This window comes from Bolinopsis microptera, chromosome 4, assembly GCF_026151205.1.
Source record: "Bolinopsis microptera isolate Bmic1 chromosome 4, MBARI_Bmic_1.0, whole genome shotgun sequence".
NCBI lineage: Eukaryota > Metazoa > Ctenophora > Tentaculata > Lobata > Bolinopsidae > Bolinopsis > Bolinopsis microptera.
This window is the reverse complement of record NC_087075.1, coordinates 1254018-1270866: the sequence shown is the minus strand read 5'-3', so window position 1 is coordinate 1270866 and position 16849 is coordinate 1254018. Positions and strand designations below refer to the sequence as shown.

Genomic DNA, 16849 nt, shown 5'->3' with positions numbered 1-16849 from the left:
ACTCCATAGAGGATTTCATTGTGTCACAGAGATTATCGTTAGCGTTACCCATGCTGCACATAGCAGTCGTAGCATCAGCCGATCCTTCCATTTTAGTTTCTCCTACTTCCATCTCATAGTCGAACTTGAGGGACACAGTTACACATCCGGCCTCACACATGGCGGTGGTGTCGTCAGTACACTCTCCGCCGGGGTAGCCCTGGCTCTGTCCGGCCATCTCAATGGTACCGGCTACACATCCGGAGTAACATTTCACTGCAGAGGTGGCAGAGACCACAGCCAGAGTTAGGAGTAGACACCGCAACATAGCGTACAGATCCTATAATGTGGAGTGGGGTAAAAGAGAAGTTTTATCGGGTAAAATACGTACTGATAGTGTCAACAATTAATGTAGTCTAAGTCAGTTTAATTTTAATATTCTCATGTCCGCTTTGTTAAGCCCTCCCCAGCAATCTTGAATCTCTAACATGAGAAATGGATGATATCAGTATTTTATAAACAAAACAAATTGCGATCACACAACTATCACATAGCAAGTTTTCTCTGATCGGACAAATGAGAAATACAAAGAGAAAGTGATAGTGAAAGTGAGTGGCAACAGTAAATCTCGTTAACACAGTGGCGAGATATGCGGAAAAGGTGGTTTCACTTCGTAGGATGCCTGGACCAATAGAACACTCACCACATTATCACGTGACGTCATCACATTATCACGTGACGTCACCACACTACTTATACTCCATTTTCTACAATTTGCCGAAGCCCAAAATTAGTTTGCTGGATTCACGATATGTCTTACTTCCGAGTTGACATGTTGCTTGATTGGAACACGTGAGTACTTAGTAGCTGTTAAATCAGTTCACGTGTTATTTCCGGGCTCAACAGTGGATGCGCAGTGCGCACTAATTAATTCCGATATTGTGAAATTTATTAGTATTAGTATTGAAGGCTTCCTATAAAGCTATAAAGAACAACAAATAACCAAAAATCCGGTATACTTTTATAAAAGTGAAACAGAAGATTTCCCTTTTTTATTTAAAAAGCTAAGTAAGACAGCAGACAAAACCGACGATTTAAACCAGCAATGCAGTGGTAACGTTACGCCATTACAACTACAATGCAGTGGTAAAGTTACGCCACTACAACTACAATGCAGTGGTAACGTTACGCCACTACAACTACAATGCAGTGGTAACGTTACGCCATTACAACTACAATGCAGTGGTAACGTTACGCCATTACTACAGAAATGCAGTGGTAACGTTACGCCACTACAACTACAATGCAGTGGTAACGTTACGCCACTACAACTACAATGCAGTGGTAACGTTACGCCACTACAACTACAATGCAGTGGTAACGTTACGCCACTACAACAACAATGCAGTGGTAACGTTACGCCATTACTACAGAAATGCAGTGGTAACGTTACGCCATTACTACTACAATGCAGTGGTAACGTTACGCCACTACAACTACAATGCAGTGGTAACGTTACGCCATTACTACAGAAATGCAGTGGTAACGTTACGCCACTACAACTACAATGCAGTGGTAAAGTTACGCCACTACAACAACAATGCAGTGGTAACGTTACGCCATTACTACAGAAATGCAGTGGTAACGTTACGCCACTACAACTACAATGCAGTGGTAACGTTACGCCACTACAACTACAATGCAGTGGTAACGTTACGCCATTACTACAGAAATGCAGTGTTAACGTTACGCCACTACAACTACAATGCAGTGGTAACGTTACGCCACTACAACTACAATGCGTTGATATAAACGCTAGGAACGAATAGCAAAGTAATACACTACGATTATTAAGTGATTTAAACTGGAATGGGCTAAACAATAAAATCGCCATTAACCAGGTTCATTAAAATGTAAAGACTCATGACGGGCTAAGAAGTTTTAAAAGAAGGATCTAGATGGGTTGACAAGGACTGTCGGAGCCTGGAATACACATCAAAAACTTGTTATTGCGTTAGATTTCCCTGTCATCATATCCTTCCACTTCCAGAGCACTGGAGGGTTGTCAAACCCCAAACTCCCAAAGCAAAGCAATTTTATGCTATCCTCTTTAGGTCCATCCAGGACCATCCTCTTTCCATAATTTTTATTTCACCGAGTGAAATTTATTAATTGGTTTTCAATACTACGTTAATTGGTTTTCAATACTACGTTAATTGGTTTTCAATACGACGTGTTTGTACTGATTAAATGACCAATTAAATAAGATATTATGTAATTACTAGGGTAACCCGGCCTGTTATTCTATTTATTACTCATTTTATCCGTAGTTTCGTCTTTATTCTTTATCTAATCTAAAATTAAGTCACGAATTGATATACTTTTTCATTCCCGATCAAATGATGGATATTTTACAGTTCCTGTCTGTAAACTTCATTTAACCCTACTAAAATATGTAACTTTAATAAAAACTCATTAAACTTACTGGCGTCCCACCGGCGTGAATATTCGGCAAATAGCAAACTGCAAATCAGTGCAAGATCCATAAATATAATATGGACAAATCATTGCATTTAAAAAAACAGCTCAATTTGAACTAATAGTGATAATGAGCGAACTCACGAGAGGCATTATTACTGCGTGATCAGTGTTAGGGTTACAGTACTCACTAGAGGCATTATTACTGCGTGATCAGTGTTAGGGTTACAGTACTCACGAGAGGCATTATTACTGCGTGATCAGTGTTAGGGATACAGTAATCACGAGAGGCATTATTACTGCGTGATCAGTGTTAGGGTTACAGTACTCACAAGAGGCATTATTACTGCGTGATCAGTGTTAGGGTTACAGTACTCACTAGAGGCATTATTACTGCGTGATCAGTGTTAGGGTTACAGTACTCACTAGAGGCATTATTACTGCGTGATCAGTGTTAGGGTTACAGTACTCACTAGAGGCATTATTACTGCGTGATCAGTGTTAGGGTTACAGTACTCACTAGAGGCATTATTACTGCGTGATCAGTGTTAGGGTTACAGTACTCACTAGAGGCATTATTACTGCGTGATCAGTGTTAGGGTTACAGTACTCACTAGAGGCATTATTACTGCGTGATCAGTGTTAGGGTTACAGTACTCACTAGAGGCATTATTACTGCGTGATCAGTGTTAGGGTTACAGTACTCACTAGAGGCATTATTACTGCGTGATCAGTGTTAGGGTTACAGTACTCACTAGAGGCATTATTACTGCGTGATCAGTGTTAGGGTTACAGTACTCACTAGAGGCATTATTACTGCGTGATCAGTGTTAGGGTTACAGTACTCACTAGAGGCATTATTACTGCGTGATCAGTGTTAGGGTTACAGTACTCACTAGAGGCATTATTACTGCGTGATCAGTGTTAGGGTTACAGTACTCACGAGAGGCATTATTACTGCGTGATCAGTGTTAGGGTTACAGTACTCACTAGAGGCATTATTACTGCGTGATCAGTGTTAGGGTTACAGTACTCACAAGAGGCATTATTACTGCGTGATCAGTGTTAGGGTTACAGTACTCACTAGAGGCATTATTACTGCGTGATCAGTGTTAGGGTTACAGTACTCACAAGAGGCATTATTACTGCGTGATCAGTGTTAGGGTTACAGTACTCACAAGAGGCATTATTACTGCGTGATCAGTGTTAGGGTTACAGTACTCACTAGAGGCATTATTACTGCGTGATCAGTGTTAGGGTTACAGTACTCACTAGAGGCATTATTACTGCGTGATCAGTGTTAGGGTTACAGTACTCACAAGAGGCATTATTACTGCGTGATCAGTGTTAGGGTTACAGTACTCACTAGAGGCATTATTACTGCGTGATCAGTGTTAGGGTTACAGTACTCACTAGAGGCATTATTACTGCGTGATCAGTGTTAGGGTTACAGTACTCACTAGAGGCATTATTACTGCGTGATCAGTGTTAGGGTTACAGTACTCACTAGAGGCATTATTACTGCGTGATCAGTGTTAGGGTTACAGTACTCACTAGAGGCATTATTACTGCGTGATCAGTGTTAGGGTTACAGTACGGGGAGTCCACTTGTGATATCTTACGCAGGATCATCTCTGCTTCTATTTCTAGGGTCTGAAAATAAATGGAAACTTAGGATCAAATTATTCAAGGTTTTCACATTCATTTATAGAACAGTAATAGAAGCTGGACGAGCAAATGTTGGAGCTGAGGGTCCTGCTCGATCTCACTTTAATAACTAATACAGGTACCATAATAACCTTTATTTGCTCGTCGAGGCCCTGTAACATAGCCGGAGCCTCCTTGGTGATGAAGGTCTCTCCATCATGGAGCACCATGAGATACAACTCCCATTGTAGCTGCAGTCTCTTGTCTGATATAGTCAGGGAGGAGTTATTAATAAAGCATGTATAAAATATCTTGACATTCGTAGTTTATTTGAAAACGTTTAAATTTGCGAATCGTTTTGACGGACCTATCTCAGCCATGAGTGGGTTATCTATCTTAAGTTTCTGCAAGATCCCGTAGAGAGACTTGATGTACTCCTTCTCCGCTAACAGTTCCTCAGTGTTCAGCTTCACGTTACTCAGCGTCTTAGCGTACTCAGCAAAACTTGACACCTCAGCTTTTTGTGCTTTCAGCATCTGTGACAAATACTAGCGGGTGAGCATTAGCATCGAGTGGGGATAGGGCCGGGGGGGGGGGGGGTGTGTTTAAGTTAAATGCTATACGAAATCATCATGCAAAATATCATAATTAAAACAAATTTACAAAAATTTAATGTGATGTACAAGAGCTTCAATTTTCATAATCAAGTATTTGAGGTTGTGACAGACACGTGATAGACACGTGACAGACACGTGACAGATATATGACAGACATGTGACAGACACGTGACAGACACGTGACAGACACGTGACAGACACGCGACAGACACGTGACAGACACGTGACAGACACGCGACAGACACGTGACAGACACTTAGCAATAAGGACCTGGTGTTTATTCTGAGTTTCCTCAATCAGCCGAGCACCTCGCTCGTCAAATTCGCTCTGAACCATTGTTATCAGGGACTCGTATATCTCTCCCAGGGCCGGCTGTGAAAGTGTTGAGGTATTACGTTAGTTACCTGTAACTTATAGGTACCTACATAGGTACTGTACTAAGGAACCTTATCAAGACATCAGAAGATGAACTGTTCACAGCAGACAAGGATAGCTGAAAAGACGCCGCCACTGATTATTACATAATATACAGAAAACCATCTTACTAATATAGGTATATATATATCCGTACCATTTTACTGACACCACTGCATCAACTTTAAGTTTAACACGACGTTCCGCAAAAACCGTAAAAGATATAATACTGAAATCAGCATGAAAAAATACAAAATTGGCCAAGGAATAAGAATATTAGTGCCCAAAATTTGGACCAAATTCGCGAATTAAATAGGTAATAATTATTTTAGTCTCTTGAGTCTTGACACCATTAAATCTGGTTACTTGTAAAGCGCTGTACAGTGCTAGTTTTTATAATAACTAAATCTGGTTACTTGTAAAGCGCTGTACAGGGCAGAGCAGCTGATGTGGAACAAGTTGTTTGTTGTATCAAACTCTGTCGTCAAACTCTCCACATGCTGACTCCAGAACTTCAACTTCTCCAGCACTTCCTGTTGTTAACAGTAAATTACAGGAAATTGTTATCTAGTTTTAGAAAAAGGCAAGTTAAGGTGTATGTTACGTGAGTAATCAGTACCTCATATTTATAGATTTCAGTTTATAAATATCTGCTACTTATACATGTATGTAAGTAGTTTGAGACCCCTTATACCTGTATGTAAGTAGTTTGAGACCCCTTATACCTGTATGTAAGTAGTTTGAGACCCCTTATACCTGTATGTAAGTAGTTTGAGACCCCTTATACCTGTATGTAAGTAGCTTGCGACCCCTTATACCTGTATGTAAGTAGTTTGAGACCCCTTATACCTGTATGTAAGTAGCTTGAGACCCCTTATACCGGTCCACACTTTTCCAGGTCCTAACAAAGGCTCTAATCTCACAGAGCCACTCCTTTTCTCGACAATACTCCTGGACTTCGTTCAGCGCTGTTTCTAACACCTCTTGGTATCGAGATAAGGACTCTGAATACTCCTTGCTGAAAAGGGTAATGGGGTAATCAGGGGTAATTAGGGGTAATCAGGGGTAATCAGGGTGGTAACTTCTCCTCCTGAAGTAGAGGAGATAACACTTTGCAATTATATATATCAGTTATGAGCTTGATAGGTGCGTTACACGGTGACCTCTGTTTTACTAACTTGTAGCTGAGAATTTGGTTAACTTTATCAGGTTTTAACAGTGCGTTATCTGGTAACCACTCTCTGGCGCAACTCAGCACTGAAACATACATAATTACGTAAATGATTTTTTGTGATAATTGAAATAATAATAATTAGAATTTCACTATTTACTGTTGACTTGTTTTAACTGGGAAAATATAGCACTAATATAATAATATAAACCACAAATTGTTAACTTACAAAATATATATCCTTAATTTGTGTCACATTTTAGTTCATTTTAGTTCATTTTAGTTCATTTTAGTTCATTTTAGTTCATTTTAGTTTCATTCTCTCTACCCACACTAAATGATAAATGTGATCCTATATATCCTCTTGTATATATTTCATTATCTCACTCTTCAAAATCATCTAAGATGAATGACTTTACGATGTAAAATGGCTATATATAGCGAATAGACTTGTTTTAAGACTTAATTTATATATCAGTAAAATATTATCGGTAAAATTGAGATAATACAATTTTATTATTTTAATAATGGTGAGATCTGGTACTTCCAACATTGCCCTCTTATCTCTATATTGCATTATTCTTATCAGTAATGGTTCTAATAAGTAACACTCTAGGTACAGGAGCACATTTACTTGCACCCAAGATCAGAGACTCTGCCACTCGTGCAAGGGGTTCTGAAGTGGATAAAATATTACTACCTAATGCTGTAACCACTCGCTTTTCATTTTCTTACGAATCATTTTATTGACGATAATCTAAAGTCTAAACTATAAAATTTGATCGCAAATGGCTACAGCGTGGGCCGTGGATACTTCATCATCAGTTCAGTATTTCCCGCTCAGAAAGGTCGCAGTTCAAATTTGAACCTTCCACAATTTTGCAGGTAATTTAATCAGACTAATCAGTCCATCTAGAATTAAGATAACTTTTTAAACTGAGTCCGAATCCTTATAACTTTATAACCATGCGCAAATTAAAATGAATATGCTGAACCATCCAAATGTAATTACAAATTTCTAAATCTAAATCGATAAAAACCATCTTTTCATTCTCAGTAACCATTAATTTTGTGGCTCCCCGTGACAATGTACTTTATTTTCATCGTTTAATTGTTTCTGCTCCTTCTTGGAGATATCAGTATCATCACTTAAATTAGCCAAAAATCTGTTCGGCGGGTCAAAAACGTCCATATCTTCCACCCTCGAAGATTACAAATAACCGAAAAAGCAAGAACATTCCATCCATAATCCATATCATTGATCATAGGCAATATGTCATGTTTTATTAAGTCATTTTGTTGTGAACAAGGAACTCCAACAAGAGGGCGATAAAATAACGTGATATGATGGAAGCAAATAATGAACTCTTAAAAAACTAACTTGCTTTGGCCTGTCTACAGTCAGTCCTCTATTTTTAAACATGAAATTTAGAGGATTGTTAAATTTACTATGTTCTCAATTTTAGTTTAGGATAAAGACAGCCTGGTGACAGTCATGTTCACATATCTCTTAATCGTGGCGCTAGCCTCTCAGATGTTTTGCGGTAAGTGCATAACTCATAGTCAACGACTCTCACCAGATTCAACACCAACAACACCAACAACACCAACAACACCAACAACACCAACAACACCAACAACACCAACAACACCAACAACACCAACAACACCAACAACACCAACAACACCAACAACACCAACAACACCAACAACACCAACAACACCAACAACACCAACAACACCTAAATATTCAGGTTGCACGGCAGAGACTGTAGAGATACAACCCGTATCTGCTGCTCAGTCCAGACCTTTCCGAAACATGCCAAAAAAATACGGTGCCCACAAGGTGATAGACAACAACTTCAAGACGCAGACAATCACGGAGTACCTAGCTAGTGACTGGGAAGCTGGTACCTGGGTGACAGTTCATCTGGGGGCTGAGTTCTGTGTGGAGACTGTGGAGATCTGGTACTTCCTCGACCTCCCCAAGTAAGTTGGAACCTTGCCAGGTAAGTTGGAACCTTGCCAGGTAAGTTGGAACCTTGCCAGGTAAGTTGGAACCTTGCCAGGTAAGTTGGAACCTTGCCAGGTAAGTTGGAACCTTGCCAGGTAAGTTGGAACCTTGCCAGGTAAGTTGGAACCTTTTGAGGAAGGTTTGATAGAAATGAGCCCAAATGTAATCCCTGATATCACAGGTACAAGAGCACGTTCACCTGCACTAACGATGAGATCTGGTGTCACTCCTGTGAAGGGTACTGTGCTAAGAAGGCCCCTCTTCTGATATCCGTCTACACAGAGGACTACACAGGCTCTCCCTCGGCTCCTCCGCCTGATAACGGCTGCACTAGAGGAGACAGTGTCAAGTTCCACAATATGCACGCGCACATACTTACTATGTACGAGCTCAAGGTCTTCGTTAGAGTTGGTGAGAAAAACACTTTTACAAATGTAGTGTCTGACTTGAGCCGTTCAATTTTAGGCAGAACAAAGATTGAATTGATTTTAAACTGTTTGGGTTTTATTCTCTTGCATTATTACTAACCAATACTATTTTCAGAGGAGTAAGACATCCGAGATATTTCAACTGATAACACAGGAAACTTTATTAAATTATCTTTAATATGGATATTATTTGACAATAATATCCAAGATCTTTTAAGAATATTTATGCAGCCCTACTGAAACCGAAAGGTGGGACGGTGAATTATTTTTAGAGCCTTATTCATTCTAAAATATGGTGTTTTTGACAAATGAAATAACTTATGAACTGATTGATTGATTGATTGAGGAGCACTACCCGGAGGCAGCACCCGGCACTAACAACTTAAAATTTGTAATTACAATCAATTTGGAAATACATAGATAAAAATGTAATAAAACTATTAGGAAATTTAGATAAATCGTATCTCTTTACATGAATAAAACTTATCTTTCGAAAATACCAAGGAAGTAATCAAGAGTAAACCTTTGATTTAAAATTCTTATTAGATATTTTGAGAAATGATAACTTCTGCTAATAATTTGGAGCGTGTCTGCATCAGGCACATTTTGACTTTGGAGATAATAATTATGAGCTGCAACTCATTAAGACCCCATTTTAAATAATCCTGAAATCTTATAGATTAGTAGATTGCAATGTGATAAGAAGACCTTAATTAATTTATAATTCGAGATGAGGTTTTTTATTTTAATAATTCGAGATGAGGTTTTTTGTCTGAGTTTATTACTAGAGTCTGAACCAAATTATTAGGATTTAGGCGATAAAGTTCCTCTAACATTTCGGAAATGATACTAATCAAGTTAAGTGCCCATTCACCAAATCGGTCCAGCCCAAATGACTTCACATGAAGTTCAGTGACACCATTTTCACGCCACAAAATTGTTTTTGAGAACACATATTTAATTAGTATTTCTGTATGGGTCCTAAAATTGCTGCACATTTTGTAATTCTACAATTCATCATCTGTTATCGTACCACAATAACTCCCAACTAAGTAGTTTTATGTAGGCTTGCAGAGTGCTGCTACAGTGGTATGACGTCACGTCACGTGGTATGACGTCACGTCATGTGGTATGACGTCACGTCACGTGGTATGACGTCACGTCACGTGGTATCGTCACAATAACTCCCAACTGTGTAGTTTTATGTAGGCTTGCAGAGTGCTGCTACAGTGGAAGGAAGACTCGACTCTTGTCAACTCTTATCTACAATGAGCTCTCTCCGTATCTTTATCTTAATCTTATCTCTCCTTCTCTGTCATGGTACGTTATCTAATACATACCTTGTATTTAGTAAGGCACATGTTGAGGTTACATGACAGGCTTTCTCTTAAATGTATTGATTTAAAGTGTTTTAGGTGATCGTTACACAAGCATTAACCGTGGAAAACTAACAAGTTCTGAATTAAATACTTAAATCATAAATGATAACCGTGTATTCGAAGTTGGAAATTTCCTAAAAACTACACTGCACTATACATTATCAGGATTTGAGGAATATCCAGGATTCGAGGAGCCCACAGAGGAGGGCGAGATTAGTATAAGACCAATTTCGGCGGAACATTCTCGAACATTTCGCACGTACGTTGCAGAGTACGCGGTAGATTGTGACCTGTTAACCAAATCTATCACCATGCCCGATGACACTGGTATAGCCTGGCTAAAGATAACACTAGACGGGGTGTACTGTGTAAGCAGAGTGGTGAGGTACCGGAGCTTGAAGAGAAGGAACAATCACACTCACATGTGTACACAGAGGGAGTGTGGGGTTTGTAAGGGCTACACTTGTAGGGAGTTCAAACTTTCAGTGTACGCGGAAAATGCTGCACCGGATACTGCATCGGACACTGCACTGGACACTGCACCGGACACTGCACCGGACACTGCACCGGACACTAGTTGCAAGATGGGGGATACAGTGGAGTTCCGCACTGATAATGGGTATTATATTGCTGGGTACGATGTGGAAATATTTGTTGTTTCAAACTAAGAGTAAGACATTTGTGTACATAATTGGAATCGCAAGTACTGATAATTGAGTTCCAGTTGATTTATTGTTGTTCTTAATTTTATATACGATTTGTTTCAGCTTTCAAGAGTTTTTTATTCTGTATTTTCGGTGTTTAATTAAAATGATTATTTTTCTTTGTCTACAACGGAACAACAACGTGTGATATGTTTTTTACTATTGAGAAGGAATGATTAATTGTAAGTACCTGCTGATGCGATGTTGGGGAGGAGTGAGAAGAGAGTAGACTCTATATTGTCTATAGGAGGGTAAGAGAAAGAGAAAGGGAAGGAGAAAGAGAAATAGTAATTGTAAGTACCTGCTGATGCAATGTTGGGGAGCAGTGAGAAGAGAGTAGACTCTATATTGTCTATAGGAGGGTAACTGATGATTACATCCTCAGACTCACTGCTTAATCCGTACACCAGGTTTATTGTTACCAACGAGCCCGAACCTTCACCGATGAAATTCTCTATCTTTCCGATCTGCAATGATATTTATTATAAAAAAATTAATGTTCCCGATAGTACACACGCTACATACATACCACATTAGGGTTCTCTTATCTTTAAACAAGTAGAATATTATAATCTCACCAGGTGAATAGTCGAGTCTGCAACGAAGTTAACCACCAGATTCTGAACCATAAACTGTACTGATCTCCTGCCGGATGATAAAATAGTTCGTTGATTAAGATCGTACAAAACAACTTTTATTTTAAAAGGCAGAGAGTTTCGTATTCAATTGTCTGTTCAGCTAAGAATGGTTTGAAGCTTGAATAAATTAACCTGTAATTAGGAAGGCAGGAGTGCTGACTGCGACACAGTTGCAGGTACTGCAGTCTCATGTGCTTCTTTTCTTTCTGTACCGAGATAGGGTTTGTCAGGTAATCAGGTGAAGGTCTGTTGTTCACTGTAGCGTCTTGCAGCCGACTAGTTAGATACTGGGGGAGAGGTGTAATGGACAAGTGTAATGTATTATGTAGTATGTAGTATGTAGTATGTAGTATGTAGTATGTAGTATGTAGTATGTAGTATCTTAGTATGTAGTATGTAGTATGTAGTATGTAGTATGTAGTATGTAGTATGTAGTATGTAGTATGTAGTATGTAGTATGTAGTATGTAGTATGTAGTATGTAGTATCTTAGTATGTAGTATGTAGTATGTAGTATGTAGTATGTAGTATGTAGTATGTAGTATGTAGTATGTAGTATGTAGTATGTAGTATGTAGTATGTAGTATGTAGTATGTAGTATGTAGTATGTAGTATCTTAGTATGTAGTATGTAGTATGTAGTATGTAGTATGTAGTATGTAGTATGTAGTATGTAGTATGTAGTATGTAGTATGTAGTATGTAGTATGTAGTATGTAGTATGTAGTATGTAGTATGTAGTATGTAGTATGTAGTATGTAGTATGTAGTATGTAGTATGTAGTATGTAGTATGTAGTATGTAGTATGTAGTATGTAGTATGTAGTATGTAGCATGTAGTATGTAGTATGTAGTATGTAGTATGTAGTATGTAGTATGTAGTATGTAGTATGTAGTATGTAGTATGTAATTTAATTAAACTCTTGCTCAGAAACCTACCTATTTTCGCGTCCACGTTCGAGTGGACACACATGACACAGATCAGACGTTTTGTGTGTTCCTATAAAATACCTACAACTGGTTACCTGGTTACCTGGTTACCTGGTTACCTGGTTACCTGGTTACCTGGTTACCTGGTTACCTGGTTACCTGGTTACCTGGTTACCTGTTTACCTGGTTACCTGGTTACCTGGTTACCTGATTACCTGGTTACCTGGTTAGCTGGTTACCTGGTTACCTGGTTACCTACAACTTGTTACCTGGTCAGCGGTGGCGTCTAGTTGTTTGGTGTAATGAAGGAATCTGGTGATGTACTTTATCAGAAACTGCAGCTGCTTCTTAGCGGTATCGGAGAAGTTCTTCAGTGTACCGGGTATGATGTGTTCTATACTGGTCTTAGGTACCGTCATCAACTAGAAGAGTACATTATCAGTGTACCGGGTATGATGTGTTCTATACTGGTCTTAGGTACCGTCATCAACTAGAAGAGTACATTATCAGTGTACCGGGTATGATGTGTTCTATACTGGTATTAGGTACCGTCATCAACTAGAAGAGTACATTATCAGTGTACCGGGTATGATGTGTTCTATACTGGTCTTAGGTACCGTCATCAACTAGAAGAGTACATTATCAGTGTACCGGGTATGATGTGTTCTATACTGGTCTTAGGTACCGTCATCAACTAGAAGAGTACATTATCAGTGTACCGGGTATGATGTGTTCTATACTGGTCTTAGGTACCGTCATCAACTAGAAGAGTACATTATCAGTGTACCGGGTATGATGTGTTCTATACTGGTCTTAGGTACCGTCATCAACTAGAAGAGTACATTATCAGTGTACCAGGTATGATGTGTTCTATACTGGTCTTAGGTACCGTCATCAACTAGAAGAGTACATTATCAGTGTACCGGGTATGATGTGTTCTATACTGGTCTTAGGTACCGTCATCAACTAGAAGAGTACATTATCAGTGTACCGGGTATGATGTGTTCTATACTGGTCTTAGGTACCGTCATCAACTAGAAGAGTACATTATCAGTGTACCGGGTATGATGTGTTCTATACTGGTATTAGGTACCGTCATCAACTAGAAGAGTACATTATCAGTGTACCGGGTATGATGTGTTCTATACTGGTCTTAGGTACCGTCATCAACTAGAAGAGTACATTATCAGTGTACCGGGTATGATGTGTTCTATACTGGTCTTAGGTACCGTCATCAACTAGAAGAGTACATTATCAGTGTACCGGGTATGATGTGTTCTATACTGGTCTTAGGTACCGTCATCAACTAGAAGAGTACATTATCAGTGTACCGGGTATGATGTGTTCTATACTGGTCTTAGGTACCTTCATCAACTAGAAGAGTACATTATCAGTGTACCGGGTATGATGTGTTCTATACTGGTCTTAGGTACCGTCATCAACTAGAAGAGTACATTATCAGTGTACCAGGTATGATGTGTTCTATACTGGTCTTAGGTACCGTCATCAACTAGAAGAGTACATTATCAGTGTACCGGGTATGATGTGTTCTATACTGGTCTTAGGTACCGTCATCAACTAGAAGAGTACATTATCAGTGTACCGGGTATGATGTGTTCTATACTGGTCTTAGGTACCGTCATCAACTAGAAGATTACATTATCAGTGTACCGGGTATGATGTGTTCTATACTGGTCTTAGGTACCGTCATCAACTAGAAGAGTACATTATCAGTGTACCGGGTATGATGTGTTCTATACTGGTCTTAGGTACCGTCATCAACTAGAAGAGTACATTATCAGTGTACCGGGTATGATGTGTTCTATACTGGTCTTAGGTACCGTCATCAACTAGAAGAGTACATTATCAGTGTACCGGGTATGATGTGTTCTATACTGGTCTTAGGTACCGTCATCAACTAGAAGAGTACATTATCAGTGTACCGGGTATGATGTGTTCTATACTGGCCTTAGGTACCGTCATCAGCTAGAAGAGTACATTATCAGTGTACCGGGTATGATGTGTTCTATACTGGTCTTAGGTACCGTCATCAACTAGAAGAGTACATTATCAGTGTACCGGGTATGATGTGTTCTATACTGGTCTTAGGTACCGTCATCAACTAGAAGAGTACATTATCAGTGTACCGGGTATGATGTGTTCTATACTGGTCTTAGGTACCGTCATCAACTAGAAGAGTACATTATCAGTGTACCGGGTATGATGTGTTCTATACTGGTCTTAGGTACCGTCATCAACTAGAAGAGTACATTATCAGTGTACCGGGTATGATGTGTTCTATACTGGTCTTAGGTACCGTCATCAACTAGAAGAGTACATTATCAGTGTACCGGGTATGATGTGTTCTATACTGGCCTTAGGTACCGTCATCAGCTAGAAGAGTACATTATCAGTGTACCGGGTATGATGTGTTCTATACTGGTCTTAGGTACCGTCATCAACTAGAAGAGTACATTATCAGTGTACCGGGTATGATGTGTTCTATACTGGTCTTAGGTACCGTCATCAACTAGAAGAGTACATTATCAGTGTACCGGGTATGATGTGTTCTATACTGGTCTTAGGTACCGTCATCAACTAGAAGAGTACATTATCAGTGTACCGGGTATGATGTGTTCTATACTGGTCTTAGGTACCGTCATCAACTAGAAGAGTACATTATCAGTGTACCGGGTATGATGTGTTCTATACGGGTCTTAGGTACCATCATCAACTAGAAGAGTACATTATCAGTGTACCGGGTATGATGTGTTCTATACTGGTCTTAGGTACCGTCATCTACTAGAAGAGTACATTATCAGTGTACCGGGTATGATGTGTTCTATACTGGTCTTAGGTACCGTCATCAACTAGAAAGAGTACATTATCAGTGTACCGGGTATGATGTGTTATATAACTGGTCTTAGGTACCGTCATCAACTAGAAGAGTACATTATCAGTGTACCGGGTATGATGTGTTCTATACTGGTCTTAGGTACCGTCATCAACTAGAAGAGTTACATTATCAGTGTACCGGTATGATGTGTTCTATACTGGTCTTAGGTACCGTCATCAACTAGAAGAGTACATTATCAGTGTACCGGGTATGATGTGTTCTATACTGGTCTTAGGTACCGTCATCAACTAGAAGAGTACATTATCAGTGTACCGGGTATGATGTGTTCTATACTGGTCTTAGGTACCGTCATCAACTAGAAGAGTACATTATCAGTGTACCGGGTATGATGTGTTCTATACTGGTCTTAGGTACCGTCATCAACTAGAAGAGTACATTATCAGTGTACCGGGTATGATGTGTTCTATACTGGTCTTAGGTACCGTCATCAACTAGAAGAGTACATTATCAGTGTACCGGGTATGATGTGTTCTATACTGGTCTTAGGTACCGTCATCAACTAGAAGAGTACATTATCAGTGTACCGGGTATGATGTGTTCTATACTGGTCTTAGGTACCGTCATCAACTAGAAGAGTACATTATCAGTGTACCGGGTATGATGTGTTCTATACTGGTCTTAGGTACCGTCATCAACTAGAAGAGTACATTATCAGTGTACCGGGTATGATGTGTTCTATACTGGTCTTAGGTACCGTCATCAACTAGAAGAGTACATTATCAGTGTACCGGGTATGATGTGTTCTATACTGGTCTTAGGTACCGTCATCAACTAGAAGAGTACATTATCAGTGTACCGGGTATGATGTGTTCTATACTGGTCTTAGGTACCGTCATCAACTAGAAGAGTACATTATCAGTGTACCGGGTATGATGTGTTCTATACTGGTCTTAGGTACCGTCATCAACTAGAAGAGTACATTATCAGTGTACCGGGTATGATGTGTTCTATACTGGTCTTAGGTACCGTCATCAACTAGAAGAGTACATTATCAGTGTACCGGGTATGATGTGTTCTATACTGGTCTTAGGTACCGTCATCAACTAGAAGAGTACATTATCAGTGTACCGGGTATGATGTGTTCTATACTGGTCTTAGGTACCGTCATCAACTAGAAGAGTACATTATCAGTGTACCGGGTATGATGTGTTCTATACTGGTCTTAGGTACCGTCATCAACTAGAAGAGTACATTATCAGTGTACCGGGTATGATGTGTTCTATACTGGTCTTAGGTACCGTCATCAACTAGAAGAGTACATTATCAGTGTACCGGGTATGATGTGTTCTATACTGGTCTTAGGTACCGTCATCAACTAGAAGAGTACATTATCAGTGTACCGGGTATGATGTGTTCTATACTGGTCTTAGGTACCGTCATCAACTAGAAGAGTACATTATCAGTGTACCGGGTATGATGTGTTCTATACTGGTCTTAGGTACCGTCATCAACTAGAAGAGTACATTATCAGTGTACCGGGTATGATGTGTTCTATACTGGTCTTAGGTACCGTCATCAACTAGAAGAGTACATTATC

At 39.4% G+C, this 16849-nt stretch overlaps 2 protein-coding genes and 1 long non-coding RNA gene across 3 annotated transcripts in view; 2 read left to right on the top strand and 1 right to left on the bottom strand.

Moving 5' to 3' along the window:
* Positions 1 to 16849, bottom strand: part of LOC134814336 (dynein heavy chain domain-containing protein 1-like) — a 41277-nt gene that overhangs the window by 20036 nt on the left and 4392 nt on the right. Inside the window, exons 10-20 of the mRNA XM_063822430.1 lie at positions 12665 to 12817; positions 11602 to 11756; positions 11410 to 11476; positions 11133 to 11298; positions 6314 to 6392; positions 5985 to 6153; positions 5552 to 5668; positions 4992 to 5093; positions 4472 to 4640; positions 4257 to 4369; positions 4012 to 4110 (exon numbers count right to left, since the gene is read on the bottom strand). Coding sequence (XP_063678500.1) covers positions 4012 to 4110; positions 4257 to 4369; positions 4472 to 4640; positions 4992 to 5093; positions 5552 to 5668; positions 5985 to 6153; positions 6314 to 6392; positions 11133 to 11298; positions 11410 to 11476; positions 11602 to 11756; positions 12665 to 12817 — 1389 coding nt within the window. The remainder of the gene's footprint in view (positions 1 to 4011; positions 4111 to 4256; positions 4370 to 4471; positions 4641 to 4991; positions 5094 to 5551; positions 5669 to 5984; positions 6154 to 6313; positions 6393 to 11132; positions 11299 to 11409; positions 11477 to 11601; positions 11757 to 12664; positions 12818 to 16849) is intronic.
* On the top strand, positions 7765 to 9081 carry LOC134814168 (uncharacterized). The gene is made up of 4 exons (XM_063822219.1): positions 7765 to 7850; positions 8061 to 8295; positions 8502 to 8731; positions 8864 to 9081. The coding sequence occupies exons 1-4, from the start codon at positions 7802 to 7804 to the stop codon at positions 8869 to 8871; spliced, it is 522 nt and encodes a 173-aa protein (XP_063678289.1). The 5' UTR covers positions 7765 to 7801; the 3' UTR covers positions 8872 to 9081.
* LOC134814454 (uncharacterized) lies at positions 9922 to 10938 on the top strand. The gene is made up of 2 exons (XR_010160168.1): positions 9922 to 10068; positions 10293 to 10938. It is a non-coding gene; the product is annotated as an uncharacterized LOC134814454 (long non-coding RNA).